General features: G+C 36.2%; 2 protein-coding genes across 4 annotated transcripts; one reads left to right on the forward strand and one right to left on the reverse strand.

The window, feature by feature from the left end:
• Window positions 1-706: 706 nt before the first annotated feature.
• LOC110642845 (uncharacterized) lies at window positions 707-3,648 on the reverse strand. Of its 3 annotated transcripts, XM_021795023.2 has the most exons (9): window positions 3,425-3,648; window positions 3,276-3,314; window positions 3,039-3,092; window positions 2,891-2,944; window positions 2,498-2,551; window positions 1,342-1,395; window positions 1,185-1,256; window positions 980-1,073; window positions 707-885 (listed from the first exon to the last, which is right to left on the reverse strand). In XM_021795023.2, the coding sequence occupies exons 1-9, from the start codon at window positions 3,476-3,478 to the stop codon at window positions 875-877; spliced, it is 486 nt and encodes a 161-aa protein (XP_021650715.2). In that variant the 5' UTR covers window positions 3,479-3,648; the 3' UTR covers window positions 707-874. The 3 variants fall into 3 exon arrangements, with proteins under 3 accessions (XP_021650715.2, XP_021650714.2, XP_021650716.2); XM_021795022.2 differs by having other exon boundaries at window positions 707-1,073; window positions 3,425-3,638; XM_021795024.2 differs by lacking the exon at window positions 2,498-2,551 and having other exon boundaries at window positions 707-1,073; window positions 3,425-3,617.
• A 957-nt stretch (window positions 3,649-4,605) lies between these two features.
• LOC110642842 (vesicle-associated membrane protein 724) lies at window positions 4,606-7,590 on the forward strand. The gene is made up of 5 exons (XM_021795020.2): window positions 4,606-4,959; window positions 6,352-6,493; window positions 6,650-6,770; window positions 7,017-7,079; window positions 7,173-7,590. The coding sequence occupies exons 1-5, from the start codon at window positions 4,770-4,772 to the stop codon at window positions 7,320-7,322; spliced, it is 666 nt and encodes a 221-aa protein (XP_021650712.1). The 5' UTR covers window positions 4,606-4,769; the 3' UTR covers window positions 7,323-7,590.
• The last annotated feature ends 2,672 nt before the right edge of the window (window positions 7,591-10,262 follow it).

Raw genomic sequence — 10,262 nt, forward strand, 5'->3', positions numbered from 1 at the left:
CACTTCTTAGAGTAACATATAATAGTCAGACTCTACTTTAAGTAGAGTCTAAATACTTTTTCAATAATTATACTTTTTTTTTTATTTTTTTTTTTGTTGGTCGCTAACTAAACTAGCGATCAACTCTCTTTCCCCTCCACGTTAACTAAAACACTCCATTTTAGTAAATAATTTTGAAGTCACCCTATTCTAGTAAATTTTTTTTTTCCAGCCACCTCCCCTTGGTAAATTGACCTCGGGGAATGCAACTCTTTAGTGACGCAAAGATGACTGTGCTCATCTTCTTATCCTAGGGCCAAACCAATCAATCAAGTAATAGTCTAACAATTTTGGATATGGGGAAAGCAATCATCGCCCAATAGATCAGTATCCTCCATGATTGTCTCACTTACCAAGGGCACACATCTTCAAAAGAGCTTCAGGGTAGTAGCATATCAGGACAAGCATAGAAGCTCAGAGGAGTCCCTATACTACCTACTCAACATCAGTTATACTGTACCACAGTCCACAGAGAGCCTAAGAAAGATGCTAGAAACCAAATTCTTGATGGGAAATTTGAGAATAGAATCAGAGTCTGGAATTCTACCTAGAAAGTAATGCCCAAAATACCAAATTATTTACGTTGGAACATGGATGTCCAGGGTTTAGAGTCTTTAGACCTCCAAATTGATCAAAAAGTTCAAAGAAATGAAAAAGTATGGAAGGATCATTTAAACCAGGCATTCACAAGATATTAATGATTGAAATCTACATTGAAAGGCACTTAAATGAAATGAATATGCAAATGGCCATCAAAGCGAATTCAGATAGAAGTTCCTGCCTTGTGCTAGACATCTAAGCAGTTGCAGATTTTGAAAGACAAATCACAACTGCCCTAGAAACACCCTGAAAAATGAATTCAGATATGGATGCTCTTCAGGAGCATAAAGTACAAGAAATACACGCTCCAAGGCAACCGCCTAGTTTTCAGCCTTCTTACCAGTATCCTCCTCGGCTGAAGCATGAATTTCCTCATCTTTATCTTCAACCTTGGGATCCTGGACGTCTTTAGCATCTGCTAGGCTATCCTGCAGCTGCATAAGTTCATAATGGATAAACCTAGTTGCTTGTATTGAGTCCCAAAAATATCCGAGTGATGTCAGTAAGAAAAATTTGCAGGAAGAGGGCAAAAACAGAAAACTTACCCCTAAATTCTTCAGGCTAGTAGTAACATCTTCTTGTTGCTGCTGGAGTGTGTTCCTAAGTTCTTGAAATTCCTAGTTTTTATTCAAACAGGGATATATTTACCAAGAAATAACTCCTGAAAGAAAATCAGAATGGTGTTCTGAGAGCAACACTTACTGATCGAAGTTGCTCCACCTCAACATTCAATGATTTCTTCAATTCTGACAACTCCTGAATGAACAAAGAAAAAAATTTGAAGGAACTCAATCCACCAAACTAAAGGGGTGAAATATATATTATCAGGGAATGGCCAGTACAGAATTAAAAGCATTAATATTCATTATTACCTGAACTAGTTTCTAATTTTGTAGAAATACACTATGTACACCACCGGTAACCATTTATTCATCAAGGAGTCAGATTTATAAAACCACATTGAAAGAAGTAAACAAAAAAACAATGAAGGGTGAAACTGTGTGCTTTTCATCCCATAAAATAGTATATTCAGATTCAAACATTACCAAGAAAATAGGTGCATATTGGAGTCTATCTCTAGCAATGTTGCGTATTGCACATCAAGAAATTTGGTGCATATTGCGGTTGAAATTTTTACAAAATAGGCTAAGTGCCCAGGCAAGCGTTTAATAGTGAAACTCTTTCAAAAAAAAAAAAAAAAAAACCTCCATCCTGATGCACATTCATGGTCAGCAGAAGAAACTTACTTCAGAAACTTTAGTGTCCAAAGTACAATTATTTTGTACAAAAGATAATAAGAGAGCCTAACTCAGCTAAAAGGGTTGCAAAAGACTGTTAAAGACTAAGGAAACTAATCTCAAAGATAAAAGATTCCTATTAACATGAAGCCAATATATTGCTTCAAGTAAGAATGAAAGGCCTAACAAACTAACAGAACCCTTTAAAATTACCAAACTCAGCTTAGCTTAGTGGCTATTTTGACTGATCAGATTCTAAGCCCTAAGATTCTTGTCTTATTTAGAGATTTAACTAAAGCCATGGTTACTCCTTCCTACAGAGCCTGATAATGCAATATAAATTATTGCCTAACTGCAAGCCACCAGGCATCATTGATCCTGCCTACTTATTAACATTTTCCAATTGTCACAGATTCTTGCTAAGGCATATGCTACATCACCAAGTTTCCTATCTCTACTCACTCCTCTCATATTAATACACTCAATTCAACCTTCATAGTCCACACAAGTGCTCCTGACCGTATCCCATTGTTCCCATCATCGCTGAAACTATTTTCTAATTTATATCAAAAGTTGAAGCATCAGAATATTCAAAAGCAAAGTATACAAGCAATACTTACATCACGATAGATTTTCGCTTGAGTGTCAAGCTTTGAAGTCCAATTTTGCATATCCTAATACGCAATTAAAAATATACTCTCAATGATCAAAATCTAGCCAGTGCAAAATGCAATATATATTATTCCTTAAATGCAAGGCACCAGGCATCTTTGATCCTGCCAACTTATCAACATTTTCCAATCAATTGTCACAAATTTTTGCTAAGGTCGATGCTACGTCACCAAATTTCTCCAATCTCTACACACTAGGCTCATATTGATACCCTCCATTCAACCTTCATATTTCATTACTCCTGATCGTATCCTACCGTCGCTGACACTATTTTCTAATTTATATCAAAAACTATAAGCATGAGAATATTCAAAACCAAACTATAAACAAGCAATACTTACATTACGATAGATTTTCACTTGAGTGTCAAGCTTTGATCTCCAATTTTGCATATCCTAATACGCAAATAAAAATATACTCTCAATGATCAAAATCTAGACAGTGCAAAACGAGAAAAAATCTAGGGGGAAAAAAGCTGAAACGATTTACCTGCTTTAAGCCTTGAATTCTACTGAGAAGCTCTGTTCTTGATTCATTTAATTCCTAATGACAAACAGTAACAACATTTCAACACCACTGTAGCTACTTTGTAAGCCCCAAAGAAAAATAAGATAAGCATTTCCAAAGACCCCAATGACAAAATACAAAATTTCATTTGACAGCAAAATAAATTTTCTTAGCAACCAAACAAATAATGCAAGAGAAAGCAAAATAAAGTGAAAATACCGCGATCTTCGAACCAATCGGAGTAATATTCTCCTTCTTCTGCAAAAAAAAAGAGAATCCAATCACTGAAATTCCCAAAGAAGGATTAAAATAAGTAGAAATGAAGAATTAGCCAGATCTAACTGTAGAAAAATAGAGGGGGAGAGTACAGGAGCCAGAGGAGCAGGAGAAGGAAGAGGAGTGGAGGAATCGGAATTGGCCATTTTTTGGATCGATTAAATCGGGTTTTCGATGGATTTAATGAAGAGGTGGTTTTGAAGCTTAAAACTTTATTAAAAAAAGGAGATTTGACTAACGTTGTCTAAACTTTAAGAATGAATATAGCTGAGCAAACAAACTCAAGAACTCAAATTTGAATTTTGTGTTTAAGGATGCGTTTGGGCGGGCAAAAAAAAAAAGAAAAGAGCGATTTTGTGATATCACGATGAGAGCGTTTGATTATGGAGGAGCACGCGTGGGCCCTGATTCTGAAATTTCAAATGATTTATGATGGATTGGATTTGGATCCGATCCGGTCTTCTTAAGTGGGCCCATTAGATTATAATTATAATTACATTATAATTAGTGTTTCAAAGAATTAAAAAAAAAGTAAAGCGAAATCCTTTCGCCGAAAGGCAGCGTAGAGATCACACCGCGTATTCGGGCCGTTTATTCACGCCGTAAAACGTTAAGTGTCGCATTATCATGTGTAATTACCCTTATACCCTGAATTGACCATACGCTATCACGCATCTAAATCAAATTTGTTGAAACAAAGACTGTCATTTCACAATCACAGCATTTTGATATCATTATCGCCTGTCCAATTACTCCACTTGCGATACATTCAATAATTATTCATTAATCTTTATATTAATTAAAATTTTAGTGGTTCGCATTTACGTGAAGTATTCTGCTAGAATACGTCGTCGTTTATTTCTATGGATTGGGGGGAAATAACTTAGTCTTTTGGTGCGAAGTTAGATTAATAATACTCTCTTTATGTTAGAGGATATTTAATTTAATTACTTATTTTTAATTTATGAATTAAATTAAAAATTAGTAATTAATTATTTAATAAAATTAATTAAAAAAATTTTAAATAATTTAAATATTTAATTAAAAAGTTTTAAAAAATAATTTAATTTATTAAATTATAAAATAATATATAATTAAAATAATATAATTTTTTACTTAATTAAAAAAAATTTTAAATACTTAAATAAATCTAATTTTTAACTTATTTTAATTAAATTTTTTTAATCCATAAATCAAACGAAACACTCTCATAAAACTTAAACTTAGTACATAATAGATATACTCTTTCTTCCCATCAAAGAAAATACGGGGCCAAACGCGGCATAGCAAACGCTAACGTAGAAGTTAAAACCAGAACAACCTCGCTAAGTACTCTCTCTCTCTCTCTCTCTCTCTCCCCGGTGTCTTGTCTAATCCTGTTGCTCAAATCTTTGTCTTCCAGCTCGGCCCGAGCTGACTCAGTTCAACTCAATAAAAATGAGTCAGGAATCGTTCATTTACAGCTTCGTCGCCAGAGGCACCATGATTTTGGCCGAGTACACCGAGTTCACCGGGAACTTCCCGGCGATTGCAGCTCAGTGTCTTCAGAGATTGCCTTCTTCTAATGACAAGTTTACCTACAATTGTGACCACCACACCTTCAATTTTCTCGTTGAGGACGGTTATGGTAATTTAATTTTTCTCTGCAGTTTTCTTTTTCCGTTTGTTTTTTTCCCCTAGGGAAATAAGTTAACAAAGTGAAGAATTCAATTCTGAATGGATCTAGTTTGAAAACCTGCGTTTAGTTTTGGATTTACTTGGTTCGAGGCTAAAGTCCCATTAGTTGGATTTTTGTTTCTTTTTAATTTTTTGCTTATTTGCTGATTCAGCGTTTGGTTTCCGAGAAAACTTCTCAAAAGGAAGCTGTTTGTTTACTACTGGTCAGATTAAGGTAGATGGACTTTTAGGTCCAAGTTGGAGTATCTAATTTCCATGCAAGGAAAACGTAAATAGTATAAATTATCGGAATTCAAAGGCTAACGCAGTTTGTATTTATGTATGGTAGAGATGTTTATTACCTGAAGGCATGAATATAATTAATCCAGGTTCCAAAGTTTTATATATGTCCACTAAGAATAATGAGGGATTTCTTCTAGAATTTTTCTGTAAATTTATGTGTCAGAATGAATGGAGGCTATGGATCTTAATTTCGACAAATTGCCACTGACACTACATCATGTGGTGAGTTGGCATGATTTAAAATTGTCTTATGAGAAAATTTAAAGGTGAAAATTCAGTAATCTCTTGGCTTGGCTTTGGATGGTTCAATTACATGATTGATTTTTTTAATTGTTGAATATGGAGGCTGTGATTAGGCTGTATAGAGGAATCAGAATGGAATCTATCCATACTCTTTCAGGCAAGTTTCTTAAATATTCCATGCTTTGGATTTGAGTTATTAGTTCCTGGTTGAACCCATCATTGCTAAAGGTTAGCCCCTTGGGGTTGGAAGAACAACATTGGGATTGCTACGAACTTTTACGCTTCATATGTATTTTAGGTTGACATATTTTATTGGCAATTTCTTCACTTCAAATAATCTTACGGTCCATTTGGATAGATAAGAAATAAATTAAGGGTGTTTGAATTCCGCATTAAAGTTGGTGTTTATGATTTTTCACATGAAAAATGAATTAAATTCACCTTTATTTCAAATGCACACCTATCTAAATTGACCCTCATACAAAATGATTTCCTTGAGGGGATGAATGGTTCTAGGTTTTAGCTATATGTTACAAATTATGTGTGTTTAGTTGTGATTTGAGAGAAGTGATGAGTAATGTGCTTGGTGAATTTATACACACCATTATATATATCTTTAGTCATTCTGCTATTCAATGCAAGTGATTTTAGTAGTTGAGTCACAATAGTTGTAGCTGCAACCATTAGTAATATACTCTACAGATATTAATGAACCTTTTATTTATCTGGTTTTTGCATAAAGGAATTACTTTCAAATCATATTGCGGAAAGTTTTAATGCTTCTACCTCTTGATATTATGCTTTCTGCTATTTGCAGCATATTGTGTTGTCGCAAAAGAATCTGTTAGCAAACAGATTTCTATTGCTTTTTTGGAACGCATGAAAGCAGACTTCAAGAAAAGATATGGGGGTGGTAAAGCGGACACAGCTATTGCCAAGAGTCTCAACAAGGAGTTTGGGTATGTGCATCTATGGAAGTCTATCAAGTATTATACCACTGAAAAATAAAAAAAATAAAAAAAACAAAAGAGGAGAAAAAAGAAGAAAAAGGAAATATGAATTATTTTTAATAATTTTAGGACCAGAATGTAAGGTAGTATGATTTCCTTTTTCAGGCCAATTATGAAAGAGCACATGAAATATATTATTGATCATGCTGAAGAAATTGAGAAACTATTAAAAGTGAAGGCTCAAGTTTCAGAAGTTAAAAGTATAATGTTAGGGAATATTGACAAGGTATGTGAATTATACTGGATAAGACGCATGGTCGGTTTAGCTAATAGCTTCCTTTTTTAGTGCATATTTCAGATGACTCCTTACAAACATTAAATCCTTTCTTCTGTATTTCATTCTCTAGAATCCTTTCTTTCTTCTGTATTTCATTCTCTAGAATCCTTTCTTCTGTTTCACTTTTGTTTGTATCAATCAAGCAAAATGAGTGTTTGCTTTTAATGCTTAGTTGAACCCATTTTCATTTTTCAGGTAATTGATAGGGGTGAGACCATAACAACTCTTGCTGACAAAACTGAGAATTTACGTGATCAGGTAGTTTAACTGGATGCATGAGCAGAGTAAATTCTTCTGTGACTTTTCCTCTGATAACTAGTGCTTGACAGGTTTCTTTGTTGTGAAATTCAGGCCCAAGCATACAAGAAACAGGGGACACAGATCCGACGGAAAATGTGGTATCAGAACATGAAGATTAAGTTGGTTGTTCTCGGAATCATGTTACTTCTGGTTCTCATAATCTGGCTTTCCATTTGCCATGGATTTGATTGCACGAACTAGTAATTCCTCAGCATATACAGATCTCAGGTGCACTCATATACAAGAAAGTCACACAACAATTTGTGTTCAACAGGGGGAAGTTTTGGTTCTGTCAAAGTTGTTTCTTACCTTCTTAACGAACCAGCATCAGGAAGTTTGAGAACTGTCTGGTGAGGGGGAGCTGTCTTATGTGCTGTACTGTCTGCATCAAATATTACAGGGAATTCGTTTCATCTTTATTTTCTTTTTTGCCCTTAATTTCATATAGGAATAAAATTTGATTAAGCAATCCATTACCTCCTTCCCCCCCTTTTTACCCCTCCTCCCTTTTCTTTCCTTTCCATCCAGACCTCGACCCATGGGCGCAGGCTACAGCCAGCCCACCTTGCAAAGTCTATTAATCAACGCCCTCACGGGGAGCTAGATATCCACCTTTGTTTTTTGTTTATTACTTCTGAAAAAAAAAAAAAAGAAAAAAAAAGAAAAGAAAAAGAGCAAGTTAATCAAAATAGAGCCTTAGTTATTCCAATGCATATGAGAATTACTAAGCAATGCCTATTTGAAATCAAGTATTGCATCATCCATGAATATGAAAATAATCATGTGATTTAGGTTAAGTATCAGATTCAATGAAAAGGGAAGGAGCTACATAATTCATGAGAGAGAGAGAGATCAAATATCCTGCCTTGATGGACTAAACAGTTAATTAATTGATCCAAAGATAACCATAAGTATCCCAAAAAAATAATACTTAGATTAGGAAAAAGATGTTAGGGAATGATTTGAATGTCAAGTGTTTCTATTCTTGTATTTCCCTCATTCATCGTTCTGGCTGGCAAGGTACAAGAAACAAAGCTCTTGGATTTGGAAGGGTCTTCTAGCAGGCAGGGACGTGTTAAAGGATGTCTTTCGGATGAACATTGGGGATGGTACTTCCACTTTAATATGGGAAGATCCGTGGGTTCTTGTAATTAAGAATTTTCGAGTTTCTCGGCCAGCTCACTGTCCTCAAAACATCAATATTGTGGCAGATCTTATTGACCATGATAGGTTGGAATGGCGCTCAGATTTGATCACCGGTTTGTTCAGTCTTGATCATGCTAATGCCATTGTTTCCATTCCTATGGCTCCAAGAGGGACCATGACACATTAATATGGCATTTTGAGAATTCTAGAAGATACTTAATCAAGTAGGATTATAAAAGCTTGGTGAATAAGGAGTTGAGTTTAAATAGAGGAAATAACTATAAAAGGGACCCGTGGTAAGGCGTGAGGTAAAATATTATCCATTAGAATTATATAAAGTGTATCAGGTAATACTCAAGAAAGATGGTGGAGTCATAATGGTCTCACTTAAGTACCACATCCTTAGACAATATTTCCTAAACATGCACTTCATACAATCCTAATAAAATTAAACCACTGGTAAGTACCGTCTTTCCATAATATTACCACGTTACTAAGGATTTATGCCACGAAGGTATAGATAGATAGGAGTCACCACACAGATAATAAACGTGACATATTCAGTATTTCTTCCAAGGGTCATGGATGGTAACTTACTCCTTACATAGTTTCCACAGCCGTCATTACCATAGCCCAATGTCTAAGTTCGGGATAGTGGGTACGTAAGGGGAAGGTGTTAGGCACCTCTTAAGCCTGGTGTCGACACCATATTTTGGCTGATCACGGAAGTCAATGAACTTTGAAAATTGATCCCCAACCAACATTCTTTGGTTACAAGTGACTCGACCAGGAAATAAATCGATCCCGCATCTAGTCGATTGCTTTTTGATCTCTCGTTAAAGGAGATCAAACCAATATCAGGTCTCCATGCCATCCAATCTCATTTCTGATCTCTCGTCAAAGGAGATCAAACCAATATCAGGTCTCCATGCCATCCAGTCTTATTTTCGATCTCTCTTTACAAATATTGTGGAAAATTGTTTAATAAAGTTAAGGTTTCAGTCCGACTTAATGGTGATTCCAATCTTAAGAATTCAAATCAAGTTTCCAATTTTAATGATCTAAAGTTCTACTCGGTGTTTGGTCTCGACTTAGGCCGATCTCATGGTTACAAAGTAGTTCCGACCTCTTATACTTAGATTAATAATCGCTTTTAAGTTTGATGTTCTAATATGTTCAAACAATCAAACACTCATACAATTAGGATACTTTCTGATCTCATCAAGAAATTGAATAAAAGAGATTTCATTTCATCTCAAAATAAAAGTACAAGTCATTCGGTTGGAGGGTCACCCCCAGCCTATTCTACATTAACATTTCGCTCATTCTCTCCCTCTCTCTCGGTTTCCTCCTTGCTCCCTTCTTCGTCTCTGGGAGCAAGATCCACCATCCAAGAGAAGTCTTCCTCAGGATAACGCCTCTCGAGCTCGGCCAGAAGATCGCTGTGTGCATTCACATAAGCACCAGCTTCCTTCGTCACAACCTCTTCTTCCTTCGCTTTGAGCTCCTCAGTAAGGCGAGCGACGTCGGCAGTTCGGAGAGACCTAGCTTCCCCAAGTTCACGAGCCTGTTCGGCCAGCTTATCCTCATAGGATTTCATCCGACCTTCGATTTCAGTAATATAGTCTTGGGCGGATGAAAGTTGTGCTCGGGCGGAAGCTGCGTCCTGGACCGCTTTTAGAATCTCCTGCCTCAGAAGATGAGCCTTTTCCCTGATTATGTGCTGATTCACCAGGCTCTCTATGCTCAAACTCATCATCTGAGCCAGAAGATCATCGATGCTACCCGAGGTCAGCCTGTTTCGGTCCTCCTGGAGGCATATGGTAGCACCCAGAACTTTGGCCAAGCCCGGATTCTCCCGAACAGATCAGTTCTTCTCCAGAGAATGAATGAGGACTTGGGCACCACGAGAAAGGATCCTTATAGTAGGTTGGGAAGACCCCCCTTCCGCACTTGAAGGAACAGGTGGAGGTGGTGGCTCTTCTTGTCAAGGGG

This window comes from Hevea brasiliensis, chromosome 4 (assembly GCF_030052815.1).
Source record: "Hevea brasiliensis isolate MT/VB/25A 57/8 chromosome 4, ASM3005281v1, whole genome shotgun sequence".
Classification (NCBI taxonomy): domain Eukaryota; kingdom Viridiplantae; phylum Streptophyta; class Magnoliopsida; order Malpighiales; family Euphorbiaceae; genus Hevea; species Hevea brasiliensis.